Consider the following 23,353-nt stretch of genomic DNA (forward strand, 5'->3'; position numbering starts at 1 on the left):
CATGGCAGGAAATAAGAATCTGGAGATTTCAAGGTTTCTCAAGTTCCCACACACACATTTGAGTAACTGAATTTTTATAATACATACTGCCCTATTAACATGTGCTAAACAATCTAAATCATTTTGGTATCAGGCGAGAGGGGAACGTCTGATTTAACAAAATGTGATTGTTAATGAAAAACAGAAGTTTTGAATCTAAACATTCATAAATAAACAGACATGAATCCAGCCCTAAGAACGCTGCACTACATAAAGACTTTATCATTTAAACAAGATTAAATTAAGAGGAAAAAACTGCCAAACTCAGAAAAAAAACTTTTAAAAGATTTATTTTTACAGTTTGGGAAAAATATTTTGTTCCATATAGATTGGTTAATTTCAATAATTTTAAAATCTGTTTTTTCATTGTCACATATAAAATTAGATAAGGAGGAAAAGTGTGAAAATGGGTGCTAGAATTAAGCACAATTTGAGGGTTTATAGTAAAAGTTAATGTTTTATATAATGTCTTGGATCACTGTCTTTTACCTTGAACCCTGTTAAAGTGTTACATTTCCTCAATGGTTCTAAATTTCATAAAGAATGCCAATTTTTCTATGTCTATTATATTTCTTTAAGTTATATGTATTACATTACTTTTTTTTTTAATTATACACGTATTACATGCTGATTGTAAAAATTCTTGCAATCTGTAAGTAAGACATACAGGGATAATCTTTCACCCCCAATCAAACTCTCCTTTCCAAAGTATGGTTTTATTTTTTTCCCTAAAAAGTTATATGCATTTTTGAGCAAAGATCTGTGATATGATTTGTGAACAATTTTTTCCCCAAAAGTCATCCATTACATTTTCGTGCCTTAGCACAATTTCCAGTTGCTCAAAAACATGTTGATATGACTTGCTTCTATTTACGTCTCATTCACTTTTCTGTAAATAGATATAGCTTTTCAATAATGCAGTCAATTCCCCAGCTTTTATGTCGTTCTTCAAAAGCATCCACCTTCTCCAGACAATGGATGTTGCACATTGAACCTGAAACAAAAAAGAAAACGTAACAAGCTAAAACTTTATGAAGAATGCAAGCAGTTCTTCTAAAAGCACGTCAAATGATTTCAAAAACAGTGTGCACTGAAGATTCTTCTGTTCTTTTTAATGAAACTGGGACAATACCACGGGTAACTTTTCTGAATTCTGAATTGTTGGTATCACTTAGAACTCCTAAGAGCTAAAAATAAACTTACCATCTCTCTAGAAGAATTCAAATGTCTTTCACATAAACATACCACTTAGCTCAAAAGGCATAGTGTGGAGATGGGTCCCTTTTTTGGATAAAATAGCCTCCAATAAAATGGTTTCTGGCTTTTATATTTTATATACTTTGAGATAGTGATAGTCTGCTAGCAGCTCAAAACAGTTAACTGTTGACTTTATTTAAAAAGTTACAGCACACATCTGGAACTTACCAAACAATTTTTTAATTTCAGCATCCGGAACATAAAATGGTGGACCTAAGTAAAACAGAAACATAATGACGAATAAATCCTATAGATCTAACTCTAAAGAGAAAGAAATTCTCAGGGCTCAGTTCTCAGCTTATTTCCAATGACTTGGGTACACTCACTCCATACACAATTTAGTTATCCAAATAGGCGAGGCTATGACAGGTTCTTTTGCTTTTTCTTTTGCGTATCTTATACCAAAGACTGGCTTACGGAGGGGATGGTAATGGCAGGTGCCCATCTCCAGCTTAGGTGAGACGGTTGAGTCAGCCTGGGGCTCGGGAGCAGGGAAATATGAGTGGAGTTCACTGCCATTTACTTTAAGCGGAACAGTTCTGCCCCTTCCGAGAGGCTGTTCTGAGCCTCCACTGTGTCTTCTCCCCTCAGGCCCTTCCTTAGCCCTGCCGCTCAGAAAGGGAATGTATCATGTCAGCGGAGCTGACATCTGTCTCCAGTATTTTCTGTTTCCATCTGATGGTCCCAGACTTAATCATGGACACTAGGTCTCATCTTTGAAGGAGTTTTCAAGACCTGCTTTATTCAAACAGAAAAAAAACTTTTACTGACATCTATAAATATTTATAAAACAAGCCACTTTACAAAAAGCTCAGTGAGAAAGCAGAAAGGGGATTTTTACCAATTAAAAGTCTATGGATTTGGTTTTCCCTTCTTCCTGTAAAGCCATGACTTAAAGGTGAGGCTTTAGTGTTAAAACACATCCAAGTGAATCCAGAAGAAAACATCACTTTTACATTCAAAACAAAGATAGTTATTTGAAAAATGCAACGGATTGTGTGCAATTTCAGAAATTAAGTAACAGTTTACAGATTCTCCGGCACAGCGCCGGCCTCCCCACGTCCAGGTTTCACCCCGTCCTCTTACGAGGATGTGTTCGTGCGTGTCTGTAGGCACCTGCCCCAGACATCCCCCCACCATGGATGACATGGATTTCATGTCGTATGTGTCACATGAGATAAATCAGGAGAAACTAATGCTGCCCATGTCATAGAATTAAATCAGGAAATGAGGGAACTAAAGAACAATCAAACAACTTTACCTGCGTGTTTAGTTGGATCGTAAGAAAAAACAGACAAGAGGTACTGGAACCCAGTTCTCGTTAGCGATAGCATTATATCTGCATAGCTGGAAAGAACACACAAAGGCCCGGGTTAGATTTCTCTACAAAGTCAAGGCCTGCAGGGCATGAGAGGCAGGTGGGAGGCGGGGGGAGCCAGCATTTCCTTTTGTCTCTATTACTGACTTTAATTCCCCTAATGATCATACAAAGTCGACTCTCATTCCAAAGAGCCAGAAATGGGCTCAGCAGTGCTGTCACTCGCCTGAGCTGGGAAACAGTGAGCGCCCATCAGACCAGAAGACGTCACACCCAGCGGAGCAGAGGCTCTTTCCAGCTGGCTGTGGTCCCCGGAGGCTCTCCCAGCTCTGGGGCAGTGGTTCCCAGACCGGGCTGGTGCCAAGATTACATGGGCACCTGCTGGAAGACAAGATGCCTGCGCTTCATGCACCCCGAGACTGACGCAGGAGGGTGGCTGGGGGGCCTGGGACACTGTGGTGTAACAAACATCCTGGGTGCCTGGGTCATCTCCAGGGCCTTGGGTGAGAGGTCAAAACACAATCTCTTTTCTTTGTTTAGCTGGGGAGAGAGAACACTAACGAACAGGCCAAAATTCAAGGCACTATGAAATTAAAGTTCTGCCAGTAAGCAGAGACCCTGAGTGCTACGGCAACGGTCCTTGGGAGGGGGTGTCCTGGGGAGCAGGTGATACCACCTCACAGCCATGTCAGGGTGGGGACTATGCCCTAACAGAGCCCATTGGCAGACTGATCTGGAGCCAGGCCAGGGCCCAGTACAGAATGATGAGCTTGACCAACCAGATGCCTCCACTGGGAAATGGAGGTAAGAGATGCAAAGAGGGGTTGCTAGGTAACCGTGTCATTGTACCGAAAGCCAGAGTTTTTGTGCACTGTGGTGGTCGGAGCTGAGGAGGCTGAGGGCTGTCAGTCAGATGAGTGGGAGCAGGAGTGAGGTTAGAGAAGGAAGCCAAGGGGTCAGGTAGGACAAAGGAGAAGCACACAGGGAGGAAGAGAGGCTGTGACAGACAGACATACAGAGATGGACAGGCTGCACAGCTCAGAGTGAGGAGCCTTGGTTCTCAGCACACGGGGTATGCCCGGCTGTACCCTGACCCCTGTCCAGAGCCCTGTGAGAAGTCAGGGGCTCTGTGTAGCATGGGGTTAGGGGTACAGACTCTACAAGCCCCCCAAGCTCAAACTCCAGCTCCTCTACTTACTGGCTACATAAGCTCAACAAATTCTTAAGCCCTCTGTGCCTCAGTCTCCTCGCCTGTAAAATGGGGATGAGATTAGTAACCAACTCACAGGTGGTCGTAAGAATTCAATGAGTTTACACACATAAAGTGCTTAGAAACCCTGCCTGGTACACAGTAAGCACTTGGGGCAGCGACCGTTGCTCCTTTAGCATCTTCAACATGAACTCCCCTAAAACTTGAGCTGGCGTGAACAGGCTGCTCTTCCTTGCAAGCGAAAGAACAAGCCCTTCACAAACTTTTGAGCAGAAACCTTTACTTCTTCACTTCCTCTTGTTCTTAAGAAGCAGAAAGGAGCAACATGCTGTCCCGACAAAAGTGATCAGTCAGGTGGGTTTGTCAGGACTAACAGGCATCACTCCTCGTGGAATGCAGACTTTCTCTCTCAACCAGTTTCAAAAAATTCAGAAAAATGAGAGGTATGATTAATGTCAGGCAAGAGACCTGAGAGTCACAGCAGAAAACACATCCGTTCTTCCCCACGTGCAGTCTGAGCAGAAGGACGACGTGAGTACTGATGGAGAACTGGGAGAAAGCATGAAGTTCCGTAAGTGCTGAGATAAAGTCATTTATCTTTCTAACAGCTTGAAGTAAGCAGCTTTTCTGGAGACAAGGGCCAATGTTCTCAGGCACACTTGGGGCTGTGAACACACACACACACTCACACACACACACACACGAGGCTGGGAGGGGAGGAAAGAGTGACAATGGGGGACTAGGGAAGACACTTGGTCTGTGGCCAAACCAGAACTAGATTCTCTAAGAGTTCCAGATGGAGCCTCACTGTTCTGTTAACCATGAATCAAACAGGTCAGAGGCCACTTAGATGGTCCTCACTTCTAGGACAGAGGCGGCGATGGGGGCTGCAGAAAACAGGGTATCTCCCTTGCTCCGAGTCCAGTTTGTTTTCACTTATTTACTCAACAAATATTGATTAAGCTCCTACTATGTGCTACAAATTTCTATTTCTATTTATTATTATGGTCGATCGCATTATTATCTGTAAGAATTATGCCAGATGGGGGGGAAACAACCAGACACCAGGTGCATGGTCTGGAGACTGAGCCTTGTGACTTCTGGTTTGCTCCCCACGGCCTCGGGGATTTGAGGCACGCAGCCGAAGCCCACGCAGAGACCAACCCAGATAAAGAGGAGGAACATCCTCAGTGGGTGGGAAAAGCGTCCTACACCCTTTAGAGCCGGATGCTCCTGGACATAGGTCTTCTAATTCCAGATGCAATAAGCCATTTCAAACTAGTAAAAGTCTAGTAACTTTCTGGAAACCAGGAAAAGTACAGTATACTAAATTAAGAAAGCATTTTAAAAAGGGAAAAAAACAATGTAATTAAAGAAATCGAATCACTAACCGTTTGCGATCACCGGGATTAATAGCAACTAATGCTCCTCTATCCCAGATCCTGTCAAATTTGCCAATATTTGCTCTACCGGAAAGAAAAAGAAAAAAATACAACAGTTTATGTAAGAAAAATCGAAACTTTAACAAGACTAACAGCGTTCTGCACGGCGCACGCTGGTACCTTGCCAGCTGTTACGGGACTGGGACCTCACACCCGCTTTTCCCCAGAGGCTATAGGGATGTGCTGTCGGGGTGTGAGTTGCTGTCCATCCCCTCGTAGTTCTAGGAGCTGGTGGCAGCAGCTCCCCCTTCTGCTGGGACTTGGGAACACACACCAGGAACAAGTGACAGTTTATGACAACTCTGTGCTCAGCCCCTGGGAATATCAGGGACTTTCAGGAGATGGGGTCTCACCTCCCTCCGCATCCTGAAACTCATTTCTGTTACAGAGTCAGGCGTGAAGTGGAAGACATTTTCTTGTTTTCTCTTCCTTTTTCCTACCTGCCTAGGGTCAGAATAATGTTTTCCAGAGCTTAGAAGCCACCCAAGGGCAAAGATTATCAAGTGTGCAGACATGTACACTATAGTAAAAAAATAACTGCAGAACAGAGATTCATATCGGTGTTTTGTGGGTGCAAGGGGGCAGGAGTGATTAAAAAGCCCCTCCTCCACCCACCCAGCAGTGCCCAGCACACACTTAAGTTTCCAGAAGTGCAGAGGGAGACTTCAGTCCTACCTGGGAAGATCAAAAATACTGCAACAATACAATGAAATGTTCCCCGAGGAACTCTGCAATGAAAAAGTCAAGACAGAAAAATTCTACTTAGTTAGGAGATATTTGAATAGTCAAGGAAAAAGAAAAAAGAGGGGCAAAGCAGAGCATAGGTGGTAGAGAAGGAATGTGTAATTAAACATAAAGGATGTAATTTCACTGCAAATAATTGTTTACACATCTTATTTTAATTTTTTTAATTATAAGATAAATATGGACCTTATTACAGAGAATTTACAAAATAAAGAAAAAATCTGCATGCCACCATCTGAACACAGTGATTATAATCATTTTAATGAATTCCTCTCCATCTTTGCCCTCCTCACTTCCTGCACCTGGCAACCTTTGCAAATTTTTTTTTAACTGAAGATAAAATTTTACTGAAAATAATTTTTAATGGCACTCTTAAAATGAAACACCTGTATGGGGTTCTTTTGGATCAACTCAAAGAGGAAAATCACAGGGAAGTTAACCCTGAAGATCAGTTAGCTATTATTCACTTTGGAGCTTGTTCAATTTTAGCAATGTTTACTTTAGCAGAATCCTGAAATTTTGACTCTGCTAAAGACAAGCACATAGATCAATCAATTACCAGGCAGGCTGAGTGAGAAAGCACAGACGTTTTCAAAGTTTCTTGTGGAAAGTGAAGTTGTACTAGTCTCATTGGCTAATGAGTATTTATTTCCTGCACACATCCTGGCAGGACCACCCCAGTTCTGGACAGTGGAAGCGAATTTTTTTTAATTGAAATATAGTTGACTTACAATGTTGTTTTAGTTTCTGGTGTACAGCAACGTGATTCAGTTATACATATATTTTTTTTTTCCTATTCTTTTCATTATAGGTTATTACAAGATACTGAATATAGTTCCCTGTGCTCTGCAGTAGGTCCTTGTTGTTTTGAAAGTGAATTTGACAGAGTCTCTGACTCCACTGAGGACAGCCTGGTGGAGCAGAGGCCGGGGTACCAAGAAACACTACGGCACGGAATGGGTTGTACTGTTCTGGTTGTGTGCCCAGAACCGTGGGAACAGAGTGGACAGGGCAGAGAAAGGCCTGAGCACCAGGAAAGACAGACCAGGAGGCGGAACTGTGACGGGGGCGGGGGGGGGGGGTGCGCTGAGGGCACAATCCAGGGCGATGAGAAGTCTGGGCGGTGAGAAGTCTGGGCGGTGGGGATGGGGGGAGGGCAGGGTAGGAAAGGTGCATCAGGACGTGAAATTGTTGGATTTTATTCTGAAATGAGGCACCAACAGAGGTCACACATAGAGGAGGGCAGGTCTTCACTGCCCAGTCTGGGAGCACGGTGGGGGTCAGCCCGGAGAGAAGTGGGGGGCTTGGAGGCAGGAGCAACAGCCTGTGAATCTTAACTTTGGCTGCAGATTGGAATCACTGGGGAGTTTTAAATAGACCTGATGCTGGGCCCCACCCCTAGAGATTCTGATTTAATTTGCCCAGGGCGAGGCCTCAGCACTGGGAATTTTGAAAGATGCACAGATAATTTGAAATGTGCCGCTGGGGCTGAGAACCATTACTCCAAGGGGTCTGGAAGCAGGACTAGCCTCTATGGACTGAGTGAAACACTGGGATTCTTAGGTGACCTAAGAATGGAGTGGGAGGGAGCTGTAAAATAAAGTACCATCAAGCCTCCTACTGAACTGATCAATTAATTTTAATATTTAGAAAAGAGAGTACTTTGTGAAGACTACATACACAGACCAACAGTGGCCAGAACATGTCTGACTAGGGACCTTGGACCCAAAACCTGTGCAGTAACCAGCCCAAGAAGCCAAACCACAACCTTGCAGAACTTGATCAGTGACCACGAGCCCCCCTGATTTTTACCACCCCTCACCCCATCCCCTTCCAACTCAAAGCCAAATACACTTCCCACACCAATCACAAAGGACACAGCTTCTAGTCAGCCAACAGCCTCCAATCAGCGTTTTTCACTCGAAAGCATTTCCACCCCCGCCTGTCTATGAGCCTCTGCCAAATGCAATTGGCCAACTCTGAATAAACATGTTCTCTTCTGGATGGTCTTTGTTTATTTCCACATTGTTACCCCAGGCTGCTGAAGCAGTTGCACTGGATCATTCTGGTGGTCACAGATGAAGACAACTCCCAAATCTTATCATTTCCAGCCCAAACGCTGCCCTGTGCTTCAGAGACATTTGCTGATTACACCTTTGCCATTCCTCAGGTCTCTGAAACTCACCACCCCCGGAACAAAACTCATTTTCTCTGCTCTTCAACTTGCTTCTCCTTTATTCTCTGCCATCCAACCAGGAATCTGAGCTGGAAATGTGAACTCATCACCCCCTGACTCCCACCCTATTCATCACGAAATCCTCCCAGTCTGACATCCTCAAAATCACTTTAACACACCTGTTCCTCCAAGTGCCCCTACTGCAGTCCTTCAAAATCTCTTTCCTGGACCACGACTCACAGCCTCCTAACTGGTCTCTCTGCCGGGAGGTTACTTCCCTTTGAATTTACTTCCCTTTTTTTGGGGGTGTGGAATATAGATCAATGGTAGAGTGTGTGCTTAGCCTGCCCAAGGTCCTAGGTTCAATTTCCAGTACCTCCGTTAAAAAAAATTTTTTTTTTTACTTTCCTTGAAGCCAGAAGGGTGGTTTGTCTCATAAGAAAATGTGGCCATCTCATGTTCCCACTTGAAATTGCAGGATGAAGTACCAGCTTCTCAGGGCGTCTGAGACCAAGGACAGGACTCCCTGCCTGTCCCAGACGTATCTGTCAGGAAGCTCCCCCAGGCTGGATTTGGTAACTTTCCTCTCTGTTCCCTTAACACCCTGCATCATTACACTTAGCCCCGCGTACGACAGCCTGCTCTTTGTTTCTCTTCTCTCCTAAGCTAAAGGATTCTTTAGGGCAGGGAGTGTGGCTTTATCTTTTCAATGTCTTATGCAGGGTGTAGCACAAGTTCCCAGAAACTCCTGTTTATACGTTAGAAATCAAGCCTGTTTATAAATTAAAAATCAAATAAACGCAAACCAAAAACGTGAGTCTAGTTAAGCTTTGACCTTGGCTTTCATATATATTTGCTCACATACAGCTTTCATCCATCTTTCTATATTTTATTTATTAAATTTCTTTTGGGGGGGGTGATAAGGTTTGTTTGTTTGTTTGTTTGTTTTTAGAGGTGGTTCTGGGGAATGAACCCAGGCCCTTGAGCATGCTAAGCACACACTCCACCACCATCTTTTTAAGTCCTGGCCCCTCACACTATATAATGTCCAGGCAAATCTGGTGATAAAGTGGGGTCATCTAACACTCACGTTGTATTCTCACTAACTCACACTGAGAAAAACCTTGTTGCAGGGGTATGTAAATAATTATTTACCAAAATCTAAACGAACCTTGAATACTTTGGCTCCAGGGATTTCCATAACTGGTTCTTCCGAGTAAGAAAGATCCTGCTCCGTAAAAAATTCCCGTATCCCGAGTTCACTGATTTCCACACCAACTACACTGTGCCCTCGGTCTGCAAACCTGCATAAAATCACATAATTACACTTAAATTATTTCAAGTACAGTCCTAAATAAAAGGATATACCCCAATAAGCATACATTTTTCACAGGGTTTCACAGAACATGCAGATCCACAGAAAGCAGCTCTCTATATTCTCAAACCTTACGTTTTTGAAACTCTGAAAAACTGATTTATATGACCTTGGGAAAAGAAGTCACGAGTTTGGAAAATTATACCTTAAAATGTGGATTTACTACAAATGGATCTGATTAGAAGAGTTTCTGATTTAAAAGCATCCTGTGAATTAGATACGCTTTTCAGTTTCTCTAAATCACCTCTGTCCATTAAGACTTTCAGGGATGATGAAGAATCTATACCTGTGCTGTCCAGCCCAGCAGCCACTAACGACGTGGGCCTGAGACGTGGCTAGCGTGATTTAGTTTAAAAAGCCACCTTGGGCTAGTAACTATTGTACTGAAGCACACGGCTCTAAAACATTAGCACCCATTTCTACAATCATCTTCTAATTTCAATTTACTTACAATAAACCTTATCCAGAAATTTAGTTAATTATCATAGTCAAATAACTGGTATTTTCCTGGTTTATAAGCTTTATATTACAGGAGTCAGTCTTGGCATCTCGGACTTCAGCATTAGTGGCACAAATACCCAGGCACAGTATTGATTTTGTGTCAAATTAAATGCATAAGTCAGTTCTGCTATAATGCAATCTATGTCTTCGTAAAAATCACTGCATTATGCAAAATCGTGCAATAAAAATCACGAGGTTTATGGGGAAAATGGCGGTTGGGGCACATATTAAAAATTCTGTCCCAATAGGATATTATTTGGCCATCAAAATTGAAATCTTGCCATTTATGACAACATGGGTGGACTTTGAGGGCGTTATGCTAAATGAAATGACTCAGACAGAGAAAGACAAAAAGCATATATGTGGAATCTAAAAACAAACAAAAAAACCAAGCCAAACCCAACCAAACCCAACCCAACTAGCTCATAAATACAGAGAACAGATTGGTGGTTGCCAGAGGCTGGGGGTGAGCGGTGGGTGAAATGGGCGAAGGGAGTCAAAGGTACACATTTTCAGTTATAAAATAAATTAGTCATGGGGATAATAACGTGTAACCTGGTGACTATAGTTAGTAACACTGTATTGCACATTTTAAAGTTGCTAATAGAGGAGATTTTTAAAGTTTTCACACATAAAACATTTCTATAACTATGTATTGATTAACTACTTATTGGAGTGACCATTTAATAATACATGCATGTGTATACAAATACGGAATCATTATGTTGTATACTGGAAACTAACATAATGTTGCATGTCAATTATACCTTATTTTAAAAAAAATGTTTAAAAAAAAAGCTGGGGGGAGGGTATAGCTTCATGGTAGAGTGCGTGCCTAGCATGCATGAGGTTGTGGGTTCAATACCTGGTACCTCCACCAAAAGTAATAAATAAATAGATAAACCTAATTACCTGCCCCCACAAAAAAATTAAAAAAAAAAAAAAGCTGCTACACATTTGCCATAACTTATCTCTGTGAATCAGGATTTTTTAAAAAATAATACACAATTAAACAATATTTAGAAATAAACTAGATTAAAAGTGTTACTTAAGGGGGAAAAAAAAACTTAGTGCCACATTAAAAAGAAAAAAGGCAGGAACCTAATAGCCATAGGTGCACAGTTTTACACGTTAAATGGTTACAGTATATATAAATACTACAACATGGCACTTCACCTTGAGAAAGACCTGAAGTTTACTTACAGAGCTGGGCATTGGAGGGGAGGGTGTAGTGCAGTGGTAGAGATTGTGCTTAGCATGCAGGAGGTCCTAGGTTCAATCTCCAGCACCTCCATTTAAAATAAACAAATAAATAAACCTAATTTCCCCCAACCTCAAAAAAAAAAAAAAAGAAAGAAAGAAAAAAAGAATTGGGCATTGGAAGGGTTGAGGCTTTAGAATTACTGTAAAGTAATGGACAGAGATTATTGACAATCACACAGAAAGTTCTAGCACTAGCTGTGGATGGGAGTGGCTCACAGCACATAGGGTGAGGTAACTGGGAGACGTCCGAGGTGTGTGCGTGCGTTTTGTGTATTTATACACGGTTTATAGTTCAGCTGGGTGTTCTTTATACACAGTTTATAGTTCAGCTGGGTGTTCTTATCTGCTTTCACCTCATGTTTCTTGCAGACAAAATCATGGATGAGCAAATGTGAAATTCACATCATGCTCAAATTGTTCCTTAACATAGCAGTGGAGTTAGAATGAACTTAGCATTTTCAAAACAAGAGGTATAGAAGAACTGACTGGTCTTATTTCCCACACAAGACACATACTTCCAGTGTGGTCAGAACATGAACTGTTTATAATTCTAAAACACATATACTAATAACTTACCTTTCATGTTTCCTAGGAAATTTGTAAGTTAACATACAGGGAATATTTCTTCTTATTTTCCATACATTTTTTTGAAGTTAGAAAATATTTTTTAATATGTTACCCAAGCCAGCTGCATGAAATTTTATTTCCATTCAACAAATGAAAAAATGAAGCACAGCCTACTAAAGACTGGCATAGGCTAGATTGTATTGGAATATATTGCCCTTAAAAAAAAACCCAAAACCTAAGAAAATGTCTTAAACATTTTGGGCTTCAGCTCATAGTTTATCTATTCACATCTGATATTTCTATAGACCCTAATATACAAATTCATTACATAAATGAAAAATCCTATGATACAATAACAATTACAATAGCTTAGTTCTGGTGTTTTTACTACAAATGACTTTAGACCCTAAATCTTTAACAGCCGCATTTAATTGGCTGTTTCATCATACCATATCCTAATCTCGTCTCAGAGCCTCTGCTAGAATTAGACTGTTTCCACTTACTGCACGGCAATAAGACAATCTGTTCATAGAGTTAATGTTTTCCTTGTAGGTAGTTTCCAAGAGAACTCTTTCTTCTGGTTCATTGAGTTGGTTAGGAAATAATGTTCTCAATTTCATGGCCACCCTAGAATCTGAAGCCATAGCAGCCACTCACAAATGCTCTGAGCTACAAGTCGAGGGCCTAGGGGGCTGGCTGGAAAAATGTCACCATCTTCACTCAAAAATCAACCCTAAATGCATGCACGTTCTATGGACTGGCCACCTGTATTTCTAGAGGGAACACAGCATATTTAATAAATTATTACTATATTTTTCACTTACCAGTCATGTTCATGCATACTATTCATTTTTCTTTCATGCTTAATGATCGAAGTTCTCAACATTCAAGCTTAAAAATGAATGTCTTGGCAGGTAGGACTGCGTCTGTCCAATATCATTAAAACAGAATTCTGTATAAATTGGTGGCCAGTTTTGCGACTGTAGGATAACCCACAGTGATAGTGGTTTGTTAATTAAAGTGAATTTTCTTCACAGAGAATTACAAGACATACTTTTGTCATCACCACTGGTTTTGTAACAATGACTCATGAAAACAAAAACTCGTAGGTGCTCACAAAAGGAAGGAAGAGTGGGGGTGAACAGTGGACTGTGCAGTCTTACCCAAAAGTTGTAATACATTTTTGGTTTGTTTTTTGGGGTTTTTTTTTTGGCAGGGGAGGTAATTAGTTACTTTTTTCTTTTTGGAGGGGAGGGGTGATTAGGTTTATTTATTTATTTATTTAATGGAGGCACTGGGGATTGAATGCAGGATCTCATGCTTGGTAAGCATGTACTCTACCACTGAGCTATACCCTCCCCCTTAATTTTTTTTTTTTAATTTAGGTACTGGGGATTGAACCCAGGACCTCGTACATGCTAAGCACGGGCTCTATCACTGAGCTATACCCTCCCCATGTAATTCATTTTGAATTTTTCTGTCCACCTCTATTTAAAATATCTAAAATTTACGCAGTTAACTTCCTAAACCACCTACAAAAACTAAACCATGCACAAAGATGAAGGAGATTTAAGAAGGAAGGCTGGTCCCATCCCCCTCTCCCCTATCTCATTGGTTCTAAACTAATTCTTTTTCTTAGAAACTCAGAACAGGAAGGCTAGGTCGCACCTGGTTCTGCAGTGTCTTACGGTTTGAGAATATTACCTCCATGAACCCATCAGTAATAGTCTACTAAAAATATAGAGATCCTGAGCATTTCCTGAGAATGGCATTTTTTTAACCCACATCCTATTAAATAGTCACCCAAAGTATTTACCATCAAGACAAGAAAATATGTTGATGCTCATACCATTTCATCTCAACTGCTTTTCCACAAAGGGGAAAAAATACTCTCAGTCCATTCTCGCCTTTAAGAAAAGTATCCAAGTGCTTCTTTAACAGCCTGGGGAGAAAAAAAAAAAGTTTGTTTTAATTAGTCCAAGGTACAGAGCAAAGGACTACAATTAAAATGCTAAGGACTTTTCATGCATTGTCTCATTTAATATTTCCCAACAACTTTACCAAGTAGACAACATTAATTATTAAAATCTCTGGTTTACAAATGAAGAAACCGGAAGTTAAGTAACTAGTGAGTAGTTAATCTGACTCAAACATGGGGCTTTTCTGATTAGTAATTAAAAATAAAAAATTATTTTTCCTTGGTTGATATGCTTTGAAAATGTTATATGTGTGTGCATGTGGATCTGGACCTACTGAGTTTTTCAACATTCATTTTATGGAAAGCTCTTGAAATAGGTATTTCAGGCCTCAGAAGTAGCTCTGAAAAGTTCAGTCCTTGTAGTTAATTCCCTCTGTAGAGGCGTGGCTCTTCTAAGGCCAACCAAATGACAGAGATAACCCATGCAATGGTTCTAGGATGATGCCCCAACTACCACTTGGTGTGCAAACATAAGAATAGTAACAACGTCCCCTGGGAAATCCAGGTGGCTGCCTGGAAGAAGGAACATCTGTCACAACCACTTTACTCAGCACTGGCCTATCATTTATTTTTGCTGCTTTGAAGCCTACTACTACTATTAGTATATTGCTCAGCATCCTAGCTCGCTTACTAATTTCTCTCAACTTCCCTTCTCCCACCATATAGATAATACGTTAACATTTGAACACATGCTCTTGGAAAGCAAAGTTAGAACACTACCACTTTTCAGTATAAAGAGATGTAACCATTAATGTAGCTAGAGCATCAGCTGCAAGAAAAAACAAGCATGACTAATACGTAGACGCTACAGGGGATTTAAAAAAACTCATATTTCATAAATCTCAGACACCATCAATTCTAAGTCACATCATTATTTATACTCCATGGGAAGAAACATCACTGCCAATTAAACTGTGACAGGCCACAGATGCATTCTGATTTCAGAGATGCTAAAGTGTGAACAACTAAGAATGTGCATCCTAAAATCAGTCAAAGAATGGGTACCTATATTATCATTTCTATTTCCAAAGTCAGTTTCTGACAGAGAATTTCTCTGTTACAGACCAACATTTACTGCAAAGAAACGCAAACATTTCTTACTGATGCCCTCCTTCTTGATGAAACGCAATGTTGCGGTTCACCCACTTCTCTTGCCACTCTTCCAGAGTTAGCACTCGGTTTTTCTGTACCTCGGTATCCGGGTACTCCTCAACATCAAGGACAGTTCTTGTACCATCCATAGTTCCGTAGATAACTTTGGCTCACAAGCAAATGCCTCCAGTGCCTAAATGGAAAATGTTTGCAATGCTGTCATTCTAAGGACATTTCAAATCTATGCATGAATGACATGAAACTCTACTATCCTCAGCAATATGGCTTTTTAAAAAATATTTCAATATCCAAGGAAGAGCCATATAGAAAATTACTTTTCAGTGAGTCTGAGAGGCATGTCTCATAATACACATTAGGAGAGATTTTTTAAACAAATTGAATTGTATCTTAACATTGGAGTAAAAAGGTTTAAGTTTTAAAAAAAAGCACACACACATAAAAAAAAGCATTCCACACTTCATAACTTTCGTAAGCTTAGAATTTCTCCTGGTATCTCACTCTAATTTTTAAAGTTTCTTTTAATGTTTACTTATTTTTTTTAATTAATGTTATAATGTACACAAATCAAAGAGTTCAACAGTTATGAAAGCAGCAATCTCCACTCCCAATGAGGCAACCGTCTTTAACTTTTTTAGCTGAGTCCTGAAATCTAACTCCATATTTCAAACTAGCATGCTTATTTTGTATCTTCTTAATTGATTTCTAGGTAGCATCCAGAAAGGTAAGCATTTCACCTTCCCAGCACACACACACACACACACACACACCACCTTCTCATTTTTTGTATCCTTTCCATATAGACATAGCATAATTTTAAATAAATATTTGAAGTACACATTACTATGACTAGGCAAATACTATTCACAGCTAAGCCATGTAGAATTCTAGGATTATTTTTCCTTTTCCACACAGCTTTTTATTCTGCAGGTAATAACTGTCTTGCTCTTTCATTTATAAAATTTCTATATATTTATTACTAATTCAACTCTAAGTTCTCCCAACTGTCTCAATCTCCTATCAGTACACTCTCAGCCTCTTCGGTTATCAGATTTCCTAACAATATCATCATCTTGGAGAACCCTCAGACCTGGATGCACTCTCCTCCTGGTACATCGCTAGCCTTCTGGGATCTTTCTTAATCACCATCCTGGAGACTTCCTTCTTATCTTTTCATGAATCCCCAACCTCCTTTATTGGATATTCCCCACTTTTTGTGGTTACCACCCTTGTATTGGTGAAGTACAACCTTCAGCAGCTTTCTGAGAAAGGGTGCATGGGAGAAAAGGTTTTTTGCAACTTCGCATGTACAAAATGTCTTCATGCTATTCCTCATCCTTAATGTATAGATTTGCTGGGTAACAATTCTTCATTAGAAAACATTTTCTCCCATTATTCTGAAGAAATCAGTCCCTTATCTTCTAGCTTTGAGTTACTGCTTAAATTTAAAGGCATTCTCATCCTGGTATTTTCCACGTGACCAATATTTTTCTCTCTCTCAAAGCGTTTCTCTGCCTCTCAGTTTTTGCAATTTCATAATTCTGTGCCTTATTCTGGGTCTATTTTCATCCATTTGGCCAAGTTCTTTTAATCTGTTACCTCATATCCCTCAATTCTGGAAAAATCCTTGAATTATTCAGATGATGATTTTGGTCCCTCTTTTTTTTCCCCTCTTTCTCAGACTCCTTTTATTTGGTTGTAGGACATCTTGACCTAATGCTGTAAATTTCTCATACTTTTTGTATTTTTCATTATTTTGCCTTATTTTCTGAAACCACCTTATTTTTTTCTCTCTACCTTTTCATTTAGTTTTTCCTTTCTGCTCTCAAGTCTTTAATTCTTGAGAGCTCCTTTCTATTTCTCATGCTCTCTTTTCATATTATTTTGTTCTTATTTCATGGATGGAATGAATATGCTATTTTCTCTTATTTACCTCCATAGTCTGTCACTGAGTCACTTCTTCTATTGGTTTTATCTTCTATCTTTCAAACTAGTGACTGTCCTCAAATGCCTAGCAATTCTAATTATCTGCTCATATTTAAGAATTAATACAAGAAAGATGATTAGAAATTTAAGTTTGTGGGTGGGGCTTATTGACTAAGCCTCACTGTAGGATGATGTGAGCAGATATTTGGAAGCCTCAATGTTATTATCTTTATTTTCTTTGGACTGGTCAGACTTTCCATAGAGAGACCTCCCAATTCCTGTTGAAAATTTGGGTCCTTGGGACCATGGTTCTAGACTCACATAAGAAAAGAACAAATATGGGAGAGGACCCCAGCATTCAGTGTGCCTGTGTTCAATTAATCTCCATTTTTCAGTATGGTCTTCCATCCCCAACTGTGAACTGTGTCTTCCCAGTCCAAAGACTCTTTCCCTTCTCCAGGGACTAAACCCCTGCAAAGTCTGCTGGTGCGGTGAAGGGCAGATACTTGGTTGCAGGGACTTAAGAAAGGGATCAGGGGATTTAACCATTCATGAACCAGAATTCCAAGCAATCCTTTTAGTTTCAACCATACTCTTCCATCTCCCAGAGGTACCTGGTGTGGCTAATTCCTGAGCACTGGGGGATTCTATAAATGTAAAAAGAGTTGCTCATTGGCTTTCCCCATTGCTGGGTTAGAATTTAGCTGTCTTAAGTCTGCAAAATCCCTTACTACTTGTCTATCTGCTTTCTAGATTTCAAAAATTTATTGCTTTTATCTTCTCTTCGGTCCTCCCTATTCTAGCGGTTTATGCCTTTAAAAATCCTGGTGTTGTTTTGGTGGAATGGAAGGAGGGAGCAAAACTAGACACAAGTACTCCGTATCTGATTGCTACCCCACAAGTTTGTATTTTCCAATAATTTTATTATAGCTTCTTTTTTTGCATGGGAAAATGTGCACAAAGATGTTGACCTAAAGAAAAACACACAACATAGGAGCTGTGAGTTTCAATTTTGTTCGGAAACTTTACTTAGAACTATAGCTCGGGAAATAACTCTGAGGAACTGCTCCAAGTATATATGCTTCGTATATATGTTTTTTTTTTTTTTTTTGACTGGGAAAAACATGTAGTCAAGCATACATCTTGGTAAAAGATTACTGCTAATCACAAAGAACAGACACCTGAAGTTAATGATGTTAGTGCTTTTCTGTGTATGAGAAGATGCAAGAATCTTGGGCCATTGAAATTCTCCTGGAAGCATGCCTCTTAAGTATCCAGGTGCCATTTATCCAAAACACAGAATGCATCAGCCTCATTTTCTGAAGTCCTGAATCGCCTCAGGGCACAGCATGGGTCGGCCCTCTGCAGGGATTGCTGACTTAACCCTTGGTGTAACTGGATGAGCGACGTTGTTTTTTGTTCCTTATTTTCTTTTACAAAGGGAGCTGAGAAAAAAGGACACGTGACCGTAACTGCAAATCCATCTGAAGGTATGAGAAAAATGTCCTTTCAACATGAAATTTGTAACACTAAGGAGAATACAACGCAAGAGTTCTAGCACTCCCTTTGACTCATTAGTGAAACTAATTTAGTTTGGATTACACCAGCAGGTTATTCTTGCGGAGTTAATTCAATGATTTCTCCATGAGAACAGCAAACCCCACATAAAAGCAGTTATTCAAGAAAAAGTTCTCTTTGTTGCAAAATTTGGCTTCCGTGTGCTTAGGATTCAAGGTGAAGGCACCTCCTTTGGAATTTGGAGTCCAAATTCACTTCCCAGCAAAGTTTTTTTTTAAACAAATGGTTTTTGCAAGGCCCTGCCGATGTCAGAAGGTGACTCAGAGTTTTCTGAGAGGTCAGAGGCTATCTACACTGGGTACAGAAAAGCAAAAAGAGATGCAATTTTCTCATTTCCATTTTCACAGAAACTTTGGAACCTGAATTTGAGCCTTCATAAACAGTTCTCTATTTAAAACATAAGGGAAGCATAATTTTACCATCGAATGCAGGGCAACCCGGAATTGTTCAACTCTACTTCTCTCACACAAACGACATACAAATCAACATCATGAATATAACTTAATTACACCTTAGCTGTTCTTCTAGCTTCTTAAAGTATAACTAACTTGTCCATGTCCTTTTTCTGTAGAAATCAAGTTTCTATAACAAGATAAAAGTGCAAAATTATAAGAATCAAGAAAGGCAAATTTCACAATCATTCTTACCCATACACAGAAATGGCAGATGTACTAGTTTGGTCGCCCAAGTCCTCCTTGGATGGGCTTCCAAGTGTGGTTTCCTCCTCACTTTTTCAAAAAAAATGTTTTTGCTCTAGATTTATTTTAAAATTTCGACAAATTTAAGGATAACTTTCCTGAAGCGCACGAAGTTTAAGAGTATGGCTCGGTGAATTTTTCGTATGCATACACCATGTGCAATTACCACGGAGCAAGACAGAATATTTACAGCACCCCTCGCCCCCCCCACCCCCACCCCCAGCGTATCCCTCACTATTCCGGCAAGTATTTCTTTTTTTAAAAATCACGAATACCCAACAATGCTTTGAGGTCACATCATGCACTCAGAAAGGTCATTCACTATCTGACCTCATTATTCCCCGTTCCCATTCTGCTTCCTGAGTCTCACTTCAGGGCGCGGACTGCTGGCGTGTCCGAGCTTTGTTAGGATGCCCCGTTCTGGAATCCGATCACAGGCTCACACCTAGCAAATGGTGCCATTGCTCATTCGCACCCACTCTGCGCCCGGGGGAGCCTACCTCGTGCGCAGTCCGCAGCCTACCTCTGGTTGTGCCCTGCGGTGGGCGGTACCGGTACTAGGTCTCCAGCTCAGCCTCACCCCCGGCCCTGCCCTTCCCCCGGCGCGCAGGCCCCGCCCCCTCCCCAGGAGCCCGGGCTTGCGCAGCGGCGGAAATAGCCTGGGCGGGGCTAGCAGCGCGGCGAAAGGGAAGGCGGGGACCCTACTCCTCCCTGGTCCCGCCGGCTCCTCCCACCCCGGGTCACGTCGTGACAGGGGCGGAAGCGGCGGCGGCGGCGGCGGCGGCGGCCGAGCGGGGGCTGCGGCTCGCAGCGCGGATCCTGCCGTCCTGTGCGCGCGGCGCGCGGCTCGGGAGAGGCGCCTGCAGCCCGGGGGGGCGCGCACCGTCTCGCCCGCGCTTGGAGGTGGGGAGCACGCGGCTCCGGGGGCGGGCGTGGGGGCGGGGGCGGATTTCGGGTGACAGCTCCGCACAAAGCAGCTTGGCGAGGGTGCAGGCTCTCCTTCTGCCCCTGTGCAGCGCTTCTTGCCGGGGTGGGAGGTGGACTTGTGCCCTAGAGGCTAGCCCTTCCTCCCCGTGTTGGAAGGGGTGCGGGGTGGGGATCCCTGCCTGAAGAAGGGGAAATTCCCGGGCTGAGGTGTTGCAGCGACGGGGTTCCCGGATTCGTCGCGGTGTTGCGGGTCACTCCTAACTCCCCCTCCCCACAATGTTTCCTTTCTGCACAGCGGTGCCCTCTCCCCGCGACTCCTTGCACGCCTCCAGCGCGAAGGTGAGCCTCAGGAGGCTGTTGCTTCTCCGACTTAGGAGAAGAGAGGAGAAAGCTTTTCGGAAAGCTAGGCGGTTGCAGCTGGCACAGGGAACGTTAGGCTCCCTCCTGGGGGCTGTCAGAGCCCTGTCACCTGGGGAGTGCCTGTGGTGGGGGTGGGGGGAACCCACAATCCGAGAATAGGAACTCCGTCGCTGTTCTTCCCAGCTGAGAGCGTGCGGCGAGCAGCCCGCACAGCCTCGCAGGTGGTGTTAGTAATACTCCGGCGCGGCCACCACGCGTGGAGACGCGATCGGCATTGCCAGGTTGCTGGGGTAACTCCTCCGGGACCCGGGACCCGGAGGGGGCGGCCCAATTACGGTAGCTGTTAGTCAACAGCTTGGCAGCTGGCAGGTGAAAGAGGAAGGAAGAGGCAGGCCCAGCTGTAGTGAGTTGGGGTTCCGTGATCTGGAACCGAGCCAGCTCGAGGCCCAGCCTTCCCTTGGGAGAGCGTGCAGGAGTCCATAGACCACTTCATTTGGGGAGATCATCGCACAACTCGAGGCTTTACACTTTCCTTGGTTGCTTGGTTCTTTGGGTTTTTTTTTTTTTCCAATCTATTTTAGTGAAAGAAAGGCGAGTGGGAAGGAAAGTTCTTCAGGAGGTACATGAGAAAGTGACCATCAATAATTAATTGCCTTCCAGGCAGAGAAAGTAGTCAACAAAGCATTTGGGCAATTGAACTGGATCCATATTTCGAAAAATGTAATTATTGTGGGAACAATTTTAAGTGGCTCAAAGGGAAATTTTTGCTCCTGTTGTCTCTGAAGAAGTTTCTAGTAGTTTCTCCTATTTTGAGAAATTGTGCTAACGCCGCTATAAATTTTGATTCGAACTTGGAGTCTTTTAGACTCAGAGTCCTTTAGATTTATATTTTTTATGAGTTCTGTGGGTTTTTTAAAAAAGTTTTTGAATAAGCTACTTCAGAAAAAATCCTGGGAATTATTAAAGTAGAAATCTAGACATTGATAGATTCACTTAAACATTTATGCCCCCCAAACCACTTTTTTTCTTTCTTTTGTCACATTAAAAGAACAACAAACCTATGAGTTTAAAATTAGGAAGAAAGAGGCTTAAAAAGTCATACTAAATCTGAAACAAATTTATTATATTTGAATTAGGTGTGTTTATTAATTTGAAGAACCAGGAGGGACATTGCACGTTCAGTATACTAATTTGTTTTAATGACAATTTTGATTGTTATTTCTGAGGTTATATTTAAAAGCGCAGTTAACTGTGGTCCTTGCAACTTAAATTTTTTTCTTCCATTTTAAGCCCCAAGAACCCGGCAACAGTGAAAATGCAGAAATTACAGTGTCAGAAAAGGATGAAGCTTCGTAACTGTTAATTGTATAATTAAAAGTGAAAATGTGCTACCCTAAAAAGCTTTCGTCATATTTTCCCCAGACAACACAGATCTCATAATGGCTTTTATAGTTAATGTTTTCATTTTCTCTTAACCGTTTCTTGAATCACATCGTTCTTCAATGCAATTAAATACATGTTTTCTAGTGTACAGTTGGATTAAAATGTTTGGTGAAATTTCCAGGAGCTATGCTTTCTTTGGAGAGTACCTGCATTCCCAGGCAACACGGTCAAATGTTGCATAAACTTGATTTTACTTATGTTCCTAAGGTAGACTCAAATATGTTTGCTGCACTACTTAACATATACTATACACTTACATAAACTCTATACATATTCACATATGCTTTATTCATGGTTCACTTTGTGGGAAATGTGGGATATATGTTTACATAAAGAAATTTGTCAGATTGGACAGCGTTTTGAAAAGATAACTGATTGAGAAAGCCTTCTTTGGGTATGGCAATTATAGGTAGATCATTAGTGCTTCATCCAGCTGTATAAAGTGCTGGAAAACTAGTGGCAGTTTATTTAATGGTTGTAGAACTGTAATGCATTTCGGAATATGTATAGAGTTTATCTGTTCACGACTGAGAAAGTGAAGACTGAGTCGAAGAAAAACCGTCCATCAAATGAGTATCAAGATTTCTGAAAGTTGATGCAGACGGCAAGCTCAGAGTTCTCACACATGATGTTAATAATCCAAGGAAAATGCGCTTATGAATGTTAGTACAACTCAGATATAAAACAATAGGATTACAAGCCCTTCAAGGCTTTTCTTTTCTCCAAGATTAAGATCGTATAGGTGGGATTTGTATCTTACGATAACAACGCTTTTCCACTTTCAAATTCCTTATCCATAAGCATGTCGTATTTATTGCTCCTGCTATGTTTTGTGTGAGTAGATGTGTGTGTAGTAAAGATAGTGGATCCGGGAAGGCGATATGTGGTAATTGTAGGATCTGTATATCGTTGACTGCTTACTTACACTGAGTATTTTTCATTCGTATCTAATTTAATTAAAAAAATACTAATATGGCAGCTCTTAAATTTTTCGTAGTTTCATGCATAATTTTTCTTATAGACTTTTCATTCTTCACGTTTGTTTAACCGTGCTGTTATTAGACTAGTTTGAGAACTCGTAACATTTTTCCAGTAGAAGGTACTAGTGACAATATAACCCTGACAATATATACTCTGTTCAGTACTGACAGTGTGCCTGAGATTTATTTGTTGCTTGTTACTGAGAAGAGATGAATGAGTTTTCTTTTTAAAGTATAATAAGAAATGAAAATTCAGAAACTAAGAAGACACAGCAGGATAAAGAGGAACATAACAGGCAAAAACTAGATATTTTTACTCACTGAATTTTATAAACAGTAGTGTCATTTGTTTATTAGTCATTCGTGTGATGTTTCTCATTTTTATACATGTAAATGTACATACTACTGATGAATAATGTTTATTGAGTACTTACAATATGCCAGGCCTAGTGATTTAAATC

General features: G+C 41.2%; 2 protein-coding genes across 8 annotated transcripts in view; one reads left to right on the forward strand and one right to left on the reverse strand.

Annotated features, from left to right (window-relative positions):
- Window positions 1-313: 313 nt before the first annotated feature.
- Window positions 314-19,822, reverse strand: TPMT (thiopurine S-methyltransferase). Of its 7 annotated transcripts, none has more exons than XM_010974269.3 (9): window positions 19,683-19,822; window positions 15,061-15,155; window positions 13,742-13,834; window positions 9,358-9,490; window positions 5,942-5,994; window positions 5,216-5,293; window positions 2,558-2,643; window positions 1,465-1,509; window positions 314-1,033 (listed from the first exon to the last, which is right to left on the reverse strand). In XM_010974269.3, the coding sequence occupies exons 2-9, from the start codon at window positions 15,105-15,107 to the stop codon at window positions 921-923; spliced, it is 648 nt and encodes a 215-aa protein (XP_010972571.1). In that variant the 5' UTR covers window positions 15,108-15,155; window positions 19,683-19,822; the 3' UTR covers window positions 314-920. The 7 variants fall into 7 exon arrangements, with proteins under 7 accessions (XP_010972571.1, XP_010972569.1, XP_010972566.1 ...); XM_010974267.3 differs by having other exon boundaries at window positions 5,216-5,290; window positions 14,972-15,155; XM_010974264.3 differs by having other exon boundaries at window positions 14,972-15,155.
- Window positions 19,823-19,947: 125 nt separating this feature from the next.
- KDM1B (lysine demethylase 1B) overlaps window positions 19,948-23,353 on the forward strand; it is a 46,978-nt gene continuing 43,572 nt past the window's right edge. The window contains exon 1 of the mRNA XM_074348145.1: window positions 19,948-20,085. The gene's annotated coding sequence lies outside the window, so the exon portion shown is untranslated. The remainder of the gene's footprint in view (window positions 20,086-23,353) is intronic.

The sequence above is a fragment of the Camelus bactrianus genome, chromosome 20 (assembly GCF_048773025.1).
Source record: "Camelus bactrianus isolate YW-2024 breed Bactrian camel chromosome 20, ASM4877302v1, whole genome shotgun sequence".
In the NCBI taxonomy this organism is placed as follows: domain Eukaryota; kingdom Metazoa; phylum Chordata; class Mammalia; order Artiodactyla; family Camelidae; genus Camelus; species Camelus bactrianus.

Bases quoted from the DNA above. Each gene is read 5' to 3' on its own strand.
- TPMT (XM_010974264.3), bottom strand. From the start codon at position 15,111: ATGGATGGTACAAGAACTGTCCTTGATGTTGAGGAGTACCCGGATACC. The intron at 9,491-13,741 runs GTATGAGCATCA...GATTTTATGCAG, and splicing joins AAAGCAGTTGAGATGAAATG to GTTTGCAGACCGAGGGCACA. The intron at 5,294-5,941 runs GTAGGACTGAAG...TTTTCTTTCCGG, and splicing joins AGTATTTTTGATCTTCCCAG to TAGAGCAAATATTGGCAAAT.